A 19,292-nucleotide genomic window follows, 5' to 3' on the forward strand; every position below is an offset into this window, starting at 1 on the left:
GATTTGATTACACATGGAGCTTTGTATGGAGATAAAACTAAATAACAGATCAATATTAAGTCACCCAAATTTGAAGGACTTGGTCACTTCTCTTTATTTGCTTGGCAATTAATAGCATTTTCTTGCCCTCTAGGGTGAACTGTGCTGACCAAAATGTATAGAATGAATCTGTCTCAGAAGATGTAGCTTCTCACGGTACCAGCAAATCCTGTGTGGGTTCAGTCAAGTGCTGCAGTGTGGGATGGGGACAATGTGGTTACTACACTGGATCTGTTTTGAGGCATGCCAGCTGTGGGAGCTGCATGGAAGTAAGGCCTGAAGGTGTGTGCTAAAGCTGATGGGTAAAACCATCCAGGTGTTTTGGGTGAGGTGGGAGCAGTTCGTCAATGGATTTCTTGGCAGCAAAGTCTGAGACACTGAAGGCTGATACAGAGTTTTAAGAGTCTTAACATTTTGAGCAAAAACTGGTCCTAAAGACTTTCAGTGGGAAGCTGTAGCTCATTAACCCCAGCAGGGTGGTTCCTCGGTTTGGGTCGGGTGGCTCCTGGTTACTTTGCCCAGGCTTTTTGTGGCAGCTCTGTTCCCTCATCCCTACCCCAGTCTGCCTCTGTCTCGGAGCCTCTGCTATGACGCCTCCCCCTCCTTGGAGTGTCTTCCCGGGCTCGTGGTTTTGCTCGGGCTTTCCTCCTGCCTTCACGTCTCTCCAGGACGCCCATCTCGTGAGGCGTGGGGAGGAAGAAGGGACCCACTGTGTCCCCTGGCGGCTCTGCCCGGCCCGTGGTGGCAGCGGGAAGCGATGGACACCGCTGGCACAGCGCGGCTGCCGCCGGGCCGGGCCGGGCCGGGCCGGGCTGGGCCGCGCGGGGGCGCGCGAGGAGCGCGGCGGCCGCTGCCGCCTCACGGCCGGGCTGAGGGCCGGAGCCGGGCCGGGGGCTCCGGGCCAAGTGGTGCCGATTCACCTCGGGCAGCTTCTGCCAGCAACCTGCGAGGTCCAGGCTGACCGTCTCCCCTGGGGCAGCCCGGGGTGATCGGTACTTGAGTGAGCAGAGCCCAAAGCCGTCGGGTCCTCACCGAATGGCGCACAAGACGCGTGCCTGGTCTCGGGGGTGCGGCTCCTGCAAGGAGGATGTGTACCCAAACTGCACTGGGGAGAAAGCTGATGCCCTTTAGCCTCTGGTCACCACTGGCACGGGATAATTTAGCCGTGAAACGCTGATATACTCTTCCTTCCCTCTGACGAGTTGGTTTAAGAAATGCAGTCCAATGGGATGAGAAATCCCAGGGGCCCGGGCAGCTGCACCCTGAGATGCTGTAGCTGGAACAGCTCTGTGCCTTCTGTGTCACGTACGGACCATGGCTGGAGACAGGACGGGTGTGAGCGAGCCCCAAATACCACTCAGTGAAGTTTTTCTCTTCGACTTGGTGCGAGCTTCCCTTCTGCAAAGCCTCTGCAGTGTCAGAGCAGCACCACTGGGTATTTCTCTTAGGTGCATCCAGGAAATCAGATGTACTGAATTTTTAATTCCATACAGAGTTTTTAATGACATCTGGGTGCCATTGCAAACACTTGCCCACCATCCGACTCCAGATCCATGGCCCCCGTGGGTAGATGAATATTAGGCTTGGGCTGTTGCCTGTTCACAGCTGGGCCCTTCTGCCCTTGCCTCCAGCCCATTTGGAGCAGGAGCAGCTGGCACAGTGGCTGAGCCCACAGCTTGGCGAGACAGTGCACAGCGGCCTCTTGTGCAACACCCTCCCGGCATGGCATACTCTGTGGTAGCCCGGACTGGTGCAGGGCTTCAGCAGGAGTGGAGCACAGGAGAAGGTGAGTCTGGTGTCAGCAAGAATGCCTTTGGTAAGCAGGGATGGGCTGGAGGAAGCAAGGAGATGATGGAGAAATGTACAGAAAGGATCTTGTTTCATTTCTCTCATCCAAACAGCATTTTATAAAGTAAAATGGTAGCTCAAGGTAGTTCCCGTCCTTCTTTGCTGGCGCTGAAGCTCATTTTTTGGGGACACACTCCAGCCCATAGCCATGCTGTATTTTCATGCTGCCAGTCAGCCAGGTATTGGCTGTATCTGTCCCTCTGAACCCTGAGTTTGTCTCTGCAAGCAGGAGATTGTAGTTGCTAGAATAAGGTCCAGATAGGCAAGCCTTGCATGGGAAGTCTGTTGTTCTACTGCAGCAATATAATGATGAAAAATCATATTTATCCTTTCTGGCAGGGGCAGCTGAGTATGGGTTATTGAAGAGCATAGCTGTGGTATTTTAAAATTCTGTTTTGTTTATACTCCTGGAAATATAAACATCACATTTTTATTTTAAATCTCATAAATACATTTATACCAATCTTTGTTTTCCCTTCTCCAATCAGGGCTGTTCTCATATACAATGAGATAATTGGATATGGCATAAGCTGCTTTCCAGTCTGCAGGCTTACATGTCAAGCCACCACGTGGAAATTACCACTTTAGTAAGAGCAGAGCATTCAGTGTAGGAAAAATTATTTTGTGTTAGCCACGGAAAGCATTCAGCCCCTTTGCTACAACCAGATGACAAACAGCCTGAGCTGTCTGACATTTGTGGCAATGGAGACCAATTCCCACATCCATGTTCTCCACCCTTGTAAAAAAGAAAGCCTTGACTCTGTCAAATCAAGGGCTGTCAGACTGGAAGAATTGCATCAAGGCAGTCCCTCCCTGCTCTTCTGCTCAGTTCAGGCTTTGGGGTTACCCTCCCCTCTGCACCTTCACAAACTCAAATGCATTCAGAAGAGCTCTGGCTATTGGGGTGGAGATTCCTGAGCAAAATCTAGCACTGCAGGAAGCCAGGTCTTCCTCCTCCATGTAAAACTTCCGAGGATGAGAGGGAGGAGACTTTTGCCCTGTTCTGAGATACCCACTGCTGGAAATAAGGTCTGTGATACAGTTTATTGTTGTGGTACAGTAGTACTGAAATCTTCCCTGTCTGGCTTATGAGCTGCACTCCTATCTCTTGGGTTAAGTGGCTCTCTGGGTGTATGGAAGAGGCATGGGAAGCCAGCCTGGATTTTACCTGTATTGCCCCTGAAGTGGATCCTTAAACCTTCTGTGTTTGCAGGACCAGTTACACCAGCAGTGTCCCACTCCTCTCTGGCACACACAGCACACCACTACTGTTGTCGGGTAGTGTTTTCTGCCCCTGTGTTTTTTCTAGCCAGATGTGAAGAGAGGGTTCCCATAATTCCTATTTTAAAAGTGCTGTTGGATTATGTGATGCATTTTTGGGAGCTCCTGTTCTTGGGATGCTCAGGAAGGACATGCCAGTCACCAGAGCGGGTGCATTAAGGCCGGCGAGGCACCTGGGGGCAGGGGACAATGTCAGTATTGCCAGCCTTGTCCGTACATGTATGCAGGCGTTGCAGGGCTCTAGGTTTTCTTTGGAAACCCAGCTCCCAAATCATGCTTTTGCATAAGGCTTACAGCTTGTAAGAAGGAAAACAAGGAATGCTTCCCAGCATACCTGGCTGCAGGGAAAATTTGACAATAGGAGTGCTTAAGGAGCCCATGCCAGAAGAGCAATAGAGGGCCTCAAGTACAGGTGCGTTTTGGAACATCTAGATCCAAGCCCACACTTACACAATGCCTTGAGGCTAGGAGGTGTGGACAGCTCCCCTGGAGCAGCTGTGCCCCTGGCCTGTCCCAGCCCAGCCTGGCTGGCAGCTCTGGAATGCAGCTATAGCCACATCCTGCAGCAGGATGAGCAGCAGTTTTTTCTGTGGGAGCAGCTGGATATGACTTTGCTTAACACATGCTCTGCAAATAATAGAGAGGGTACAAACCATTGCTTTCCAATCTGCTTCAGCTCAAATCCATTTGAGCTCCAAAATTTTCAGGATTACTACTGAAAAACGGGGATGTTTAGGTAAACTTAGGGAGAGCTTCACAGCCATAATGTCAGTTTTATCCTGTTTTCAAGATAGAGGCAGATAGGAGATCTTACAGGCTTCTTTTTCCCAAGGACACTGCCAGAGCATCAGCTTGGCTTTTGGACAACCCAGTTCCTTTAAGGTTAACAAAATTTAAAGACTCCTCAAAGCTGCTGCCTCAGAATGCTACTGCCACCACTCTGGTCCTGCTTTATCGAGGTTGTCCTTAGCTCAGAGCTGCCTCTCTAACTTCAAGCAGGTGCCCACAAAGCTCCAATTGCAGTTTCTTCCCATTTTAGGATGAATGGTTAAAACAGAGATGCCCACAAGACAGCAGGGGCAGTGAAGTGGTGACATCCCAGGTGCGGAGGAGCATGAAGTGGTTTCTGGTGTCTCTAAGCCACTCCTCTGCCTGACAGCAAGGACCAAGAAGTGTTCCTGGTGGGCTCCGGTGTTTAGCTTGCTGCAGCTGGTAGCAGGTCCAGGAGGAGGCTGCTCCAGAGGAAGGCAATCAAGGCACAGGAAATCAGCTGTCTTTCTGAGGTGAAGAGCCAGATAAGAGAGAAGGGCTCAGCAGAAGCTCTGGGAGAAGTTATCAGAAGGTTCCAGTGTCATGGTCCTATGGATGAACTGCCTAAGAGAGAAGTAAGGAGAGTCTTGCTGGGATAATGGGGTAGGGTTTCTTTGCTTCCTAGTCTTTTCTGAATGTTGTTCACTCTAAGAGCTATATCAGTTGCTGGCGTGTGTCCTGAAAACTGTTTCTACTTTCTTCTTCTCTGGTATGTCCTAATGGTGAAACTGCTGACTCTTCCCTGGGATGTGCTGGTGCAAGGAATAACTTGCAAGAACTACAGGCAGCAATGGCATGGCTGAGGGAAGCAGTAACTTGGCAGGACCTTTATAAGTCTTCTGTGCTCACTGCATCATTAGGCCAAGGCTTATTTTATTCCTGATTGCCCTTATTTTATCATGTTTGGGTTCTTGTGTGCGTGGAGCTTGGGATTCTTGTGGGAGATCAGCTCTGCAGAGGACCTTGACCTCAAATATGGCAACTGTCCAAGGGTGCCCTCTCCCAGGGCACGTGTGCTGTGATTGCTGAGTCCAAACTGGGAGCAGCCCAGTCTGGATAGAGGCCACAAATGCCTGGCAGCGTGAGCAGCTGGGTGAAGGAGACAGCAGGAGGTAGCAGTGGGACACCTGCAGGGACTGACCTGGTGGCAGTGCCACTTGGTGAGAGTGGGTAGGAGACACTGGGATCCTCCTTTAGGGGGCTCTCAGACCTGCTCTGTCAAAAGCAGGTGCCTAAGCTGAGACTCTGGCCAGGATCTGGCAAACTCCCAGCAATGAGGATGGGACCTCAGCTGCCTGGATCTAAGTGCCAATGAAATCTAATCTGCCAGCGTTGTTTTTAGGACTTTGGTGAGTCAACATTGGTATGAGTCAGTGTCATGGCATCTCCACTATCTCGTGCCTGCCATTACTTTATCAGAGCTCCCTTAGGACTCTGTGCCCTTTTCCATTTTTCCCTTTCCACTCCTTTTGGGAAGTAGATGGTGTCCAAAAGTCCCTGGGCTTTTTTGAAGCTGGATACTTTTGCTTTCTTGTGCCTGTGGTGAGGTTGCCTTGCCTTCAAGTTTCCCATCACCGCACTGCCCTGTAACTGTGACATTGTGTATGGCCCAGAGCACACCTGGCTGCAGGACTTCTGTGTGCTGTCCTTGCCTGGCCTTGTAGTGTGTAACCTTCTCTGGCTCTCCCAGAGCATTTCAGGATGTTGGGATCCTCTGTGCTTGGCTGGTCTCTCCAGAAAGATGTCCTGGGCAAAGGCAATTATTCCTGCCTTGGGCAGCACCAGACTTGCCTGCCAACCGGCAGAGGTGTCCTCAGTGGCACCACCCCTTCCCTGGCTTGGCAGGGATGTTCTGCAGAGGGACCACCTCACTGTGTCATGGAAGTGCAGGGCTCACTTCAGGAGAGACACAGCAGGGGTGAGCATGGGTACTCACCTCCAGTAAGAGGAGGTGGATGGAGAAATATGAGTGGAGAGAAGCTGCTCTGTTGGCCTGAATATGGCCTGACGTAATACCTGTAGCTACTTCTAAGCTCATACAAGGTCCACAGCCAGACTGGGTGCAGTCCTGGTGATGTGAGGCTCAGGAGCAGTACATTTGTGCTCAGCTTCCCCAGGTGTTGCATTTCCCTGCTGTGGAACTTGACCAGGGACGATTTCTTTACCAGGATCCTTCCTGGGACTGTGCAGGTAGCTCTGCTCCATTTCCCTGTGCAACTGCACATTTGAACATTTTTGTTATTCACCAATTCTTCTGCCTTTTGTCTGTATGCCACAGGAGCTGAGCTCGTGACATGCAGTTGGGACTGCAAAGATTGGGACATTTTGATGTGTCTGGGTTTATGGGACTAAGGTCCTGAGAGGGATTTAACATAGGCCTACTTGTGCTGGAAAACTGTAAGCCCATTGCTTGCATTCCATGTCCTGAAAGTGGCTGTTGTGAGTTTCTTACAGCCTACATCAATGTGTTAATCTGAAGCCCTCTCTCCTTGTTCATGTGGGCAAACAAAAGAGCTGATGCTGCTGAATGTGTAGGTACAGCTTCTTGTGTTCCAGCATCACAGTCACATCCTGCCCCTTGCTGTTACAAGTGTTATGCCAAATCTAGCAGGTAAACCAGATTCTGGTTGCAGAAGTCAGCCTTTCTTCTGGATGGAGACTGGCAGGGCAGTGGACTGGGCACATCTCTCATAAGGCAGCATCAGTGGGGGCTGTCCAGAGGTACAATGACCTTTATGGCCCCTTGTCTTTGGAGACATCCCAGGCAGAGGCTGTTGCATCTCCTGGCACCTTCCCAACACCTGGGTCATTGTACCTCTGGCATTGATGAGCCCTGTGTCATCTCCATGAGGTGTCCCTGTTTAGATACTGGAATATTGGAGTGCCTCTTGTGAACTTTTCCCCATCTCTGTTGGGAAGTGCTTCCTGCAAGTCAGACACTGTGAAATAACTTGTCAGATCTGACTGCCTGAGCCTGGTTGCATTAGGAGACACTGAACATTGGCCTGGTAAATACCTGCTAACCATTTTCCATGGATTCAGCCTTGGCAGCAGAGCCCACTGGAGCAGCATGGGCTCCTCATCTACCTCATTTCTAGGTAGCACATGAATCACTGCATGCATCCACCCACACCGAGCCACCTGCCTTGGGGAGGATGTGGGACATGGGTCAGGAGAAAAGGACTGCAGACATCTGGATCTTAAATGCAAACCAAACTTGTAAGAGCGTGTGTAATGCATGTTGACAGGAGCATTGCTGCTGCTTAGCAAAAAGGCTGGAATTATTGGAGGCCCAGGACTAAAGCCTAAAGAAGCAGTGCTCACTAGCATATCAGCTGCCCTGCAAAATGCTCCCATTTCTGAATTCAGTTGTGTGGTTTTCCTGGAGCTTTTATAATCTAAAACAACAGCTCAGAGAATGTAGTGAGCAAAGTCTCTGTGTATGTGTGCACGCTCAGAAGGAGGTGGAGGAGGCTCACACTACAAAAAAAACCCAGACAACTGAAGTGAGGGAGGAGCTATCATCTTCTGTCTCTTGGAACTTCAAAGCCTCTGGTGTGGCTCCCAAGACTTTTTTTAGTAGTGGGGTGGGGCTTTTTTGTTGGTGGTGCCTTTGGTTTATTTGTTTTGTCTTGTTTTATGTAGAAGAGGGACACAAGTAATTAGTAAAGTCCAGAGGAAAATGAGGAAAATGAAAAGGAAAACCACTCGTGGTGCTGCCTTTAAGTGAACTGACTCATCGCAGCCAGGATAGCAATTTCATGTAACAGGAAAAGAGTGAGAGGGGATATGCGTTGGAGGAAATACTTGCAAACATGAAGACAGGGGAGCTGGGAGAAGAAGGGGGTGATAATTTGACTTAACTGAGGTTCCCCAGGGAAATGAGCAGAGGTGCAACTTTAGGCCTGGAAATATGTGGATAAGATGTGCTAATCTCATGAGATATTTGCATGAATTCAAGAAGGCTCAAATTTAATCTTAGACTTTTTAAAAACAAAATAAAAAGGGCAAGATAAAACCTGGTTTGATAAAGTGGGTCTAAAAGAAGCCAAAAATAGTTGTAGGTGGAGTTACCTCTCTCACGCCCTTCAATTAGATCCCCCTGTGCCCTCCATTATATGACATGTGGCATTTTGGTCTGGCTGGGGCTATGGTTAATGTCCTTGTTCAAATGCCAAGTTGGTTTTGTGAAAGGCTGCAGAACCTTTGGCATCCCTACACTCTGGGCCTGTTTGCTCCTCCATGAGCAGATGCTGCTGCTTCTTCTGTCTGGAAGGGACTTCTAAACCCATCAGCTTGTGACTGCTTCTTCATAGCATGAGCCAAAAGCCTTTTCCAGTAACTGCTTCATTCTGCCTGTTCCTCACATTTTGCAAGGGTTTGGAAAAGTGCTTCATAAAATGGAATCAGCAATTTAATAACAAATTAAACATTTTTGTGAACCTTCCAATGCTGATTATGGCTTTTCTAGCCTGGCTAAAAGCAGGTTCTCTTTGTGGTGTGGCTGCTGCCAAATCATGAAGCCACACATGGAAATTAAATATATAATTTTCAAACGTCAGCATAGGTCAAGGTTTTGTTTAAGAGTGGGCAAAAAGCACTGTCTGGTTTAATTACTGGTTTGTTTTAACCCTGTGATGATATGCAGCTCTCTTAACCAATGATGGATCACAGTGCTTTCTTGGGCTCTGCTGATAAGAGTGTTCCTAGGTGATGAGGAAGATTAAGGGCTTGTCTGGAGAGGGTGCAGAGTGCTGTAAAATGCATGTGGGTTTAGCAGTCAAAGCTAAAAGATGGTAAACTCCTCTGCCCAAAGATGTATCTTGCAGGTGCCAAGTAAAACATCTTCAGAGAGAACTGATGGAAAGCTGCTCCTGTGCCATGCGATCTGTACTGCCTTGTTTCACACTGCCTTTCCCTGATCAGAAAGCTGACTGCTGCAAGGGAGCTGGGGACAGATTTGCAAAGGCTGAAAGACACGTGTTGGACCAGCACTGCAGAGATGGGCAGGCACAGTAGGGTTCAAGGCTGAAAAAGTGAATAAGTGAAAACCCTCCACAGCAGGTTTGTGCTCTTCAAGATGAAGTTCTTGAGCAATCAGTTTCCCTCGCTGGGGCAAACTGAGAGACAGTGCTCCAAACCCTTTGCCTGGACTCCCTTGCTAGACTAGGGAGGCAGAGTTATTGCTGAAGGTGGATCTATCCTCTTAATCTCTTTCCTTTGGCTGCAAGGCAAACCACCAACCACACCTGATAAATTCTGTCTGTAATGATGAATCCACAGAGAAATGTGGACATCAAATTGTACTTTTGAGCCAAATTTTGGACTTTAAAGGTCCTTGTGTGAGTCTAGATAAGTCTGGATTTCTGCTAACTTTGTGTAGGTTTACGTATACACATAGCTGTGTATATTACCTTAGATGAGTACTTGCTGCTGTTAGGTCGTGGGGACTGGTCTGGCAGAGTCCCATTTTCCTTGCCCCATCTCCAGATCTGCTGAATCACCTTCGAGCCAGAGCATTCACACGTCCTGGGAGAGACAGGAGCTCAAACATTTGTCTTTGAACTGGATCCAAAGCTTCTCCTTTCTGGGAGGATGCTTGGCCTATGGGTTAGGAGTGTGGAAGCTGCTTCCACTTGTAAATAAGGTGCTCTGGGGTATATCTGCGTGACTGTGAGACCCTGGGCCTCCCAGACAGGTGCTGTGCTGGTCAGACTTCATACCGTTGGTTCCTTGGCCACCTGAACACTAAACCAGGATGCTGAGTACCAAAAGTATTCACAAGAGCAAATTCTCTTCTGTTTGCTGTGGTTTCTGCAGTGGGAAGGCTCTTTGAGGAAGAGTTGGAAGTTCCTGGATACTGTTACTGAAACTATTTGCTTAGCTTCTCTACAGGATGATGAAAGCAGCAGCATAAATTCAAGAGGAGGTCCTGAAGGCCAGTCCATGGGTAGCTGGGGTTTGTGGTGCCTTGCAGCATCACGTGGATGTGTTCCTATTTCCTAGGGCCAGCCAGGGGACAGTGTGAGGTGTGACATAGGTGAGCACTGACTGAAATGTCACAGGAGAAAGTTGGGGCCCAGGGGAGGAGAATGAGAGCCAGGTGGTGGAAGGTCAATGTGTTGACTGCCACCAAGGTATGTGGATCATGGATAGGAAACAGCATCCCTCTATACTGAGCAGCACTCTGAGACAGTGACTTGTCTGAAGCAGGGTTGAGGGTGCTCCAGCTTCAGTGTGCCAAGCTGCATTATGCACTCATGGACTTCACTGAAAGAATCTCCTGATTTATGTTGTTCTTACCCTTATTTGGTTGTGCCCCTGCCCATGCAGAGAGCAAAGCTTATTTTAGCATACAGATTACATGGGCACTCTTAAGAGCAACCACCTTTTCCCTGGTGCTCGTGTCCTTCTATCTCAATATTTCAGAATGCTTTCAAACATAACTTTTCTTTCTCCCGGTGTTGGTATGTGTGTTTCAGCTTTACAGTGCCAAGAGAGTGAGGACAGGTTTATCAGGATAGGCTTTAGTCAATGAAGGAATCCTTGAGGTCAGCTCTGTGAATATCTGTCACATCTGCTTTTCTAAAATAGGTGTAATTTCAAAGCATGAAAGATCAAAACACTGATAAATGGCAGCAAAGTATAGGGCCTTGCACATGCTGTTTTTCTTGCTCTCCAAGACATCATTTATGTGTCTGAACATCCTCCTTTGGCAGGCCTGAGGGACTCTTGGGACAGAAGACAATTCAGCTTAGATGCAGGAGTAAAGACATTTCCCCCTTACAACTTTTACCCTTCTTCCCTTCTGACACTGGGCTTGAGCAATCACATCTCTGTAACCCAGGAAATTCCAAAACTGGACGTTGTTGGAACAAAATGTTAACCCTGCTGCCCTGCATATCCTGTACACTCTTGTGCAGGTCAAACAGTGAGCAATATGCTATGCTGACAAGGAAAACAGGAGCAGGGAATGCTGCATACTCTCAGTTTGGCAGAGTTAATGTTAATGTAGAAATTTAACCTTTTTGCTCATATTTGAGGGGTTTATTTATCTGCTTCAATAATAAATCTTGTTGCTTTTCTCCTACAACAAAGATTATAAATAAATCCAAAGTTTTGAAGGGCAGTTTTTCAGAAAAAGAAAAGAAAGAACAGCTCATGGCAAGTTGTACTTCTGCATAACATTTAAAAATGTCAAATCCTAAGAATGCTTGAACTTACTTACAACTGCTGGTGGAATCAGCCCTTGTTACTTAACCTCTCTTTGAGCTGTAATCCAGGCTGCTTTAGTAGCCCAGCTGTCCAGAGATTAGGGTGAGCTTGAAGGTCCTCCTGCATTTCATTTACCAGGGTCACATTCCTTGCTCTGACACTTTCTCACCTGAGATTGCTTTACTGACCACTCAGCTTCATAAATTCCTGTGGCCAGATTTATTTTCTACCCCTCTGTAACTGCTGGAATCAGGTAAAGTTGAGGCATTTTTTACCCTCGTGACATTATTTAGGAAAGTGAGTGTTATTACAACTCTATGGTTGGATACTTTATGTTCTGAGCACCAGAACACTGCAAGCAACACAGCAGCTGTTATATATTCAAGGGTGAAATTCCAATAATAGTACGCTACATAATCTCTGGATAAATATTTGTGCTTGTGAAGGTTAAGCGACTTGGAGTACTAAAAACTCCAGCCTTTGGGGCAGGCCACTGCAATTTAAGGCTTCTTGCAGTGACCTAACAATGACCTCTCTCCCAGTCTAGGGGCAGAGTAATTGCTGGTGGAAAAAAAATTAAGAGTGGCTCTTGAGGCCTCTGCCGAGCAACAATTTAGTGCACAGAACACATCAGATGCTGCTTGAACCCAACTGTTCATCTTGGGCCTACTTCTCACCTCAAATATTACTTAAACTTTCTTGAAACTCTTCCCAGTGTCACTGCATTCACAAACCCTGCATGATGTTGTCTCACCATTGGTGTAAAAGGGTGAAAGCCTCTTGCAGGTGACAAACAGCATATCACAAGCTGCTGTTCGGTGTTTTATTTGTGTGGTTAACCTTTTCTAATCTGCAGGCACGGCTTCAAGTTGTGATGAGTTTAACTTGCTTCAGAAATGCAAGTGAAATAAGAGGCCAGATTACTACAACAGTTGTTCAAGTTGGGTCCCATTAGGATCTGTAGTTCAGGGCCTCTCTGCATTCATGGAGCACAAATACCCCCACCAAACAGGCAAAGCTGTGGGTTTAATGAACGCAGCAGAGCTGGGACTCATTCCAACCACTTAACTGTGTTTTCAAAAAGTTGTGTAATCCCTCGTTTGCTCTCTAAGCTACATTCCAGAGGGATAACAGATATAGCCTTACTCATTTTTCTCCATCTCACTAATGCCATTATTTCCTACTTAAAACCAGAGAACAAAACTCCATTCAGTTCAGCTAATGGGTTCCTTTACATTCCTACCTAGTGCTAGTGCATTAGGAATGACCCCATCCATGCTAGATAGAAGAGCAATAAAAAAATGATGTGTCTCATTTTAATCCAAGATGGAAGTATTTCATTTGCTTTGAAGCACTGGAATGATATTTAACTCCTGACTTCTACTGAGAAGAGAGAATGCACCCTTGGCCTTTCAGAAGTGAACCATCCTAAATCAGGGGCCCTGTTGACTTAGGGCAAGTAGAACTAAAGAAACACATCACCAAAACCATGACTTAAAGCCCAGTTTATTTCTCTACCATTCCACCATGGTGGGTAGATGTTGTCAATACTTGCTATTATCTTTGGAGCAAGAACATCATTAGCAGGTTTATTGCTTACTAAGGCCATGTTGAAGATTGTTTATTTTATCTGGCAGTTGATATCTAAAAGAAAGGCGTAAGGACAACAATATACATTTCGGTCTGAGGAACTCATTAATGATACTTTAATCCACAGGAGTCTTAGGTTTTATTTTCCTTTACTCGGCACTGGAAAATTTTTTTTCTTGACTTGTCCTCTCTGAACTTGCCGAGCACGAGTTCCAAATCCCAGAGACTGCATTGATTCTGTTAAATACTTTTGGCCAGGAGAGATGCACAGCATCACCAACAGTTTAGCATCACCTCCTAAAAGCAGGGAAAAGACAAAAAACATACTTATTTACCTCATTATTTTCAGTAAGTTATACACTGTTACCATACTGATCTACACAACAGTGAGCACAGGTTACTGTTTTCATGAAGCAGAAAACTGCTCCTGAAGAAGGCTGTTGAAACAGACATCTCCTTCATGGGGAGTCTATATCTAACAATATAGTACTTCCCCCCAAACGTTTCACAATTTGTAATGTAGATTTTCCCTCCTATTAGCTTCATCAGTTAATCAGCATGTATGTTATGGGTCTGGACACTTATTTAAGTTTTGTCAAATATTTGTAAATTTGGGGTAATGGGAAAAGGGCTTGTGTGACAATAAAAGACAATAAAACAAAACAGACTCAGAGTTTACAGACAATGATTAAACAAAGAAGGAAACGGCCATTTTCAGCACTTCACCAAAGTCATGCAACAGACTTGGTTAAAATCAGGCTCAGCACCCATACAGCATAGCTCTCACTTCTCCTTTTTCCTTTCCCTTGTCACAGTAGAGACTCCAGTACGAAGTGAAAATCAAAGCTTAAGCAAAAAATTCATAGTGTTTCAACAACGCTGAAGAACTGTTACTTCATTCACTGTCAATGGCTTGAACTGGAAACTAAAAGCATAAGGGCTAATATTTTTTGGCTGAAGAAAAATGGACTCATGTACTACACACATGGACATAAATCTAACGTTACTGCAGGAATAACACTTGCTTTAAAACTTGCTTCTGCGTAGATGAGCTAAAGAGGAAGTGACCCCAACACAAAAGGAAGTTGTATTACAGTGCCATGTCCTGTCTCCCTCCTTTGCCTTGCTGCTACAGGGCACAATGTTAAGGAATGTGCAAGGAGGTGGTTATACCCTGTAGCAAAAAAGATTGAAGTTTAACTTTTAAACTGTACCTGACATGAAACAATACAAGTGAAATGTAATTTTTACCCTTCACATGATCCTACTGAGATGCTGTTCTTCAACTGAACTTTGGGAGCAGCAAGATTTAGCCTAATTCAGAGTTCAGAACTGTCACTGTGTACTGACACTCTCCCAGTCCAGTCTTTGAAATACAGGCCACATCAAGCAAGGAGTAGAAGATTATCTTCTAATATTACACAGCAAAGGAGAGAAAAAATCAGGAGAAGAAATCTATATTGTTGAACAAGAGTCAGAATAATCCCTCACCGACGGAGTCCTGAAGCAGATGTGTAAGTTTGCTGTTCCGATAAGGGACGTGAGCTCGCTGCTCTGCTATTGCTCCCAGAACATCGGCCAGGGCAGACAGGCTGCGGTTAATAAAGGAGGTCTCTCTCAGTGCTGCTCCTGTCACTCCAGACATACCTGGTACAGTGTAGAAAAAGGCACTGGTAACACTAAGCAAAGCTACTTCAATGTGGAGGAAAGGTTAAAGAAGATTCAATGTCTACAGATGGTCCAAAGCTTCTCATGTTAAAGTTGATCTCTGCAGATGTACAATGCATTTTTGGCTCCATATGTTTTAAAAACAAAGAACCAAGAAAGTAGGAACACCTTAAGATCAGACAAGATAACACTGCTTTTGAAAAAATGAGTCCACAATGTCCCCAAAGAGAAGCCTATTTTGTTCCCCCATTTTTTATAATAGTTAGCTGCCCCATCTGTATCTCTTTGGAAAAAGAGGGGAGGCACTGATGGCACAAGCTGCAGGGAGAAAACTACAACAGCCAAAAGTGTGAAGTATTTGTGCTCACCAGAGCCTGTGGAGTACCGTTTTATGGGATGATTAGCTGCAAGGAAATGGATAAAGGAAAACAATGCAATTCTACCACCCACCCAGCATGGTTGTATGTAGCTATGCTGCCCCTGAGCAGCGCTGTAAAGGTTTGGTCTATGCAACATATTGCACCTATTCAAAGAGGTGCTGCAAACTCAACTCTTTGATCAGTCTGGATGAGAGTACAGTTAATAGTAATTAATTCCTGTTGTCCTTACCTTTGCCATTTGGGGAAGAGAAATTTGCTATTAGCATTTAGCATCATATTATTCAAATTCAAGCTTTCTTGAGGATAGTGGATGAAGTACAGATACATCCACAGTCACTTCTCCTTACCCAATGCATATGATCCATGTCAGGCAGAGCTGATGGCAGTGGGACGATCAGATGGGGCCAACAGCTTCCTCTACTGCCTACTCTCCTATCTCTAGACAGGTACAGGGAGTGGCCAGAGATCTTGTTTTCCCCTTAGGCCAGCATTTTCTAGCAAAGGGAAATGTGAAAAGGTACAGTAATAGCAAAAAACCCAGGAGCCTGGACAGTGAGGGCTCTAGAACTGTGGGAGAGGATGAGATTGGAGTGGTAGTCTCCAGTTGTCAGAGAGAGATAGAGTAAAGCAGTTTGGAAGACCATGCCAAAGGGTGGATAACAATCCAAGATAGGATGAATCACAGGGTAACTTTACTGGGGTCATTATATATACAACCATCCCCAGGCATCCTCTTCATATCAAGGAAAAGTGGACTCCTGGGATAACAGTTATCCCCCCTAAAGGAGAAAACTGCAAATAGGGTAGGGGGTACATGTTTAAACTGCTGATTATCTGCATTTGGTTAGATGAACTTTGACAAAGCATTTAGGTGAGTTTTCAAAGTGAAACAGTTTGCTAAAAAGGGACAAATTGGCTTGTAAATGACTCAAATGACCCATGCCACTGCAGAGCCAACAGGGCCAGGTGCTGACATGTGTGAGGAGCTTGAGGTACTGTTGCTTACTTAGATTTGCCCACATTTTAAAACAATTATGAGTTAACACTGCCCTCACTTTCAACAGAGTATGTTCACCAGCGCAGCTGATGGCAGAGGTCAGTCTGCTGCATGTGCTGGGCCACATCTAACACTGATGTGAGCACAACTCTTCTGAATTCACTGGAGGAACTGGCCTGCCGAGCCCCAGACCAAGGAAATGTTTGTCCTGGTTTAACTGAGAGAACAAACACACGCCCTGTTGCTCAATTACATGTTTTCAGCATTTAGAGCAAATGAAAAAATAATGTCTTATATTAGGTTTCTCTGTAGAACAAAAGTTTAACAGTGAGCAACAGCAAGAATTCTTGGCAGTGAAGTAAAAGACTCTTTCATAATACTGGTTCACTTTTCAAAACATTATTTCTGGAATGATACATTTGGCTGCATGATTTTTCTTGGTAAGAAAGCTTGTCCTTTAGGAAATAATCGAGTTTTTGAAATTATTGTTTGCATAGAGGAGGCAGGAGGAAAATGCTTTGAAGAAACAATAAAAAGCAATATTATCTTTTCAACGCTAATTTCCTCCAAGACTTTTTCCACAATAAAGCAGAAAAATCCACATATGGTAATACAAATTATTACAGATATTTGTAATATTTAAATAATTTATGCTCTTTAAACATTTCTGTACCAAAGACATGCTAATTTTCAGAGTAGAAAAACAGGCCTAATAAAAGCAGTCTGAACAAATAGTGTATCTATGATATGTGTAACCATCCTGGGCTTATTTCAAGCTTATGCAGTCATACTTTGAGTTAAACTATACCAGTGCAAAACCGGATCAATCAGCCCTCAGAATTTTGTTTATGCCAGGATCTGTGGGTTCAAACCACCTCTGTGGTTAGCATGTATCCCCCCATAAAGAACTAAAGCATTTACTGTAACCTAGACCTGTGAGTATCCATGCCCACGAACAGACACATTCTCTTACCAACACACTCACTCCCAGCCAGGTCCACCAGCTGCAGTCTCGTTTTGACTTGCTTCATTTTCTCAGTTGCTTCAAGTTGTACTGGTGAAGAGGCTCCAGAAGAAGAGGTGGATTTATTGTCTCTCATTTTTTGTGGAAAGGTGCAGGAAGCCTCTTTAGTTAGTCTCTGACTGGTTTGTTCATCTTCCCATAAAGTACCTAGTTAATGAAAAAAAACCAATAGAGAGATTCTCACTGACACTGAATATTTAGATGGGGAAAAAATGGTGCATCAATAGGGGATGTACAGTATCTGATGCTTCAGGCTATTCTAACAGAAGCAACGTACAAGCCAGAATCCATGGCACGGGCAGGCTGAATGACTTTTTCTATCTCATTTAAAGTTTTACTCATCAAAGTGATTGTACCAGTTGGTAAGAAACTTTGGTGTAGATTGTGTTGTATCCAATGTCCCCATTATTCACACATCTGTGTGGAAAATAAGAAATGGGAGTCCAGTAAGGACTTCAAAGAGGTTTTCTTTAAAGTTTTAGACTGATTGCAACCGAAGTGCAATTTCAGATGCTTGGGAGCAGTAGGCTCTGAAAACTGGTTCTGTGTATTTGAAACATCACCTGCTGCTGCTCTGGAAAAAGAAAATAATCCTTATCCTGCCTCTTCTATTTTGTCCTTTGCTGCTGTTCCTTTTAGACTTCCTTCAGCCATTATATCCCACTGCAAGATCTCCACACGATGGGCTATTAGCCTCAATAGTGCTATTTCCACTTGTTCAGGTCGGTTACCTACTAGTATCATTCCTCAGCAGAAGCATCTGTCTTTCTCTCTTTGCTGGGAAGGAAGACAAAGATTCTCTGGGAAAGCTGCTTTCACATTAGCTTAGCAGGAATATATGCAAAATGGATTTCCCAAAGCAGTTTGGGTTTTTTTCTTAGTGTTTTGGTTTTCATCTATCTCCTTCTCTCTCCAAAAGAACAAAAGAACAAAAGTCACATATTCTGCTACAGGTCATAGAGACAACAGACCTCCTTGGGTGCTTAGAGTTCTAGATGGAATAGTAGAAAGCTTCCAAATGCAAAACTTGACTAAGGAGCAGACTCTGACTTGAATTACATACAGAGCTCTGTACTTCTCCAAGTGGGCTGCTGCTAAACCCTGAGCCAGCTCTTCACAGTTTAGGCAGAGCAGCTGTGTTGGTTTACACAGAATAAATGGCTTGACACATACACTGTCAAACTAAGTGTTCTCACTCCTCTTCAGTTTTAGACAACGAAATTAAGAAACAGCTCTCCTCAAACAACAGATAATAGTGATCAAAATGCTAAAATACCTTAATCAAACCTGAAAAACTGCTGGCTTGTCAACCCTGGCTTTAGGTGCAGAACTCATCACAGACTTTACAACAATGGCACCTGGCTTTTAATCAGGGTCCTTTCCTGTTAACCAAGATAGGCTGTGCTGTCACACACTGCTGCAGTGAGGTCCCAGCTGCAGTGCTGCTCTGTTCCCTTACAGTGCACATCTTCACCCATGTGCTGGGAGTCAAAAGCCAAAGTCTGCATTCAACAACAATTAGACATTTCTGCGGAGCTTTGCTGCTAGGCAACATGGCATGGTGGGGTGACTGCAATTAGAGGTGGTAAAGGGAGTTCTGGATTAGACAAGATGGCTATGTGCTAATGGTGCAGACACTGAGTTTAGAAAAGTACCATCAGTCTAACAACAAAAATCTGGAGCTGGCTAGAGTTAACATTGGGAATGCTGCAGCTGCAACCTGTGAAGTAGCTGTGTCTTTTGGCAAGGCCCATAGGTAAGTGAGGGCACTGTTTTTTCTGCTTTGCTGATACTGTTGGTTTAATTTCTGATAGCAATCTAAGGGAAAAAATGTTAAATATTTCCCACTTTCTAAAATCATATTGTTGTTGCAGAGTATGAAGCAGATGGACCACAGCACTGAAAGCAGAGAGCCTAATTAGAACATGAGTGAAAGAAAACAAAGTTACCCCCAAGAGCCCCAAAAGAAAGTTTTTCCTCAACCAATAAACTGGTAAATCTTGGGGTGTTAGCGAAAAGTAGAAATATCCATGTTGCCATAGTAAATAGGAGAAGTATTTTGTCTTTTCATAAGGCCTATTATTAACAGTTCAAAAGATTCTGAATTTAAAGGACATTTTTGCCAGGCAGAGAGTAAATAATTTTAATTCTTTCTCAACCAAAAGCATATGATGATCCCTAAAATTTATGGTTAGCTTAACCACAAACTTTGTGCGGCATGTAATTATCCATTTAAAGTGATTTAACTACTTTATTTTAGTATCTACCTTATAAAGATCTTTACTATCTTATACCTTATGACTAACTAACTTATTCATTAGTTGTCTCATGTAATAACACTTCAACAACTCTGTAAATTAAAGCACGTCAAGAAAAGTGCTAAGATTTTATGAAACTGAAAGCTCCAGTAGCATTCAGACATGAAAATGGTCTTTTATTT

The 19,292-nt window shown here is 45.1% G+C and overlaps 2 protein-coding genes across 5 annotated transcripts in view; one reads left to right on the forward strand and one right to left on the reverse strand.

Moving 5' to 3' along the window:
• FRMD1 (FERM domain containing 1) overlaps positions 1-19,292 on the forward strand; it is a 66,557-nt gene that overhangs the window by 42,158 nt on the left and 5,107 nt on the right. The window lies entirely within an intron of this gene.
• KIF25 (kinesin family member 25) overlaps positions 12,683-19,292 on the reverse strand; it is a 41,729-nt gene continuing 35,119 nt past the window's right edge. For all 4 annotated transcript variants that reach the window (XM_058833920.1, XM_058833919.1, XM_058833922.1 and 1 more), the window contains 3 exons: positions 16,802-16,999; positions 14,275-14,430; positions 12,683-13,080 (listed from right to left, as the gene is read on the reverse strand). In XM_058833920.1, coding sequence (XP_058689903.1) covers positions 12,923-13,080; positions 14,275-14,430; positions 16,802-16,999 — 512 coding nt within the window. In that variant the 3' untranslated portion in view covers positions 12,683-12,922. The remainder of the gene's footprint in view (positions 13,081-14,274; positions 14,431-16,801; positions 17,000-19,292) is intronic.

The sequence above is a fragment of the Poecile atricapillus genome, chromosome 3 (genome assembly GCF_030490865.1).
Source record: "Poecile atricapillus isolate bPoeAtr1 chromosome 3, bPoeAtr1.hap1, whole genome shotgun sequence".
Taxonomy (NCBI): domain Eukaryota; kingdom Metazoa; phylum Chordata; class Aves; order Passeriformes; family Paridae; genus Poecile; species Poecile atricapillus.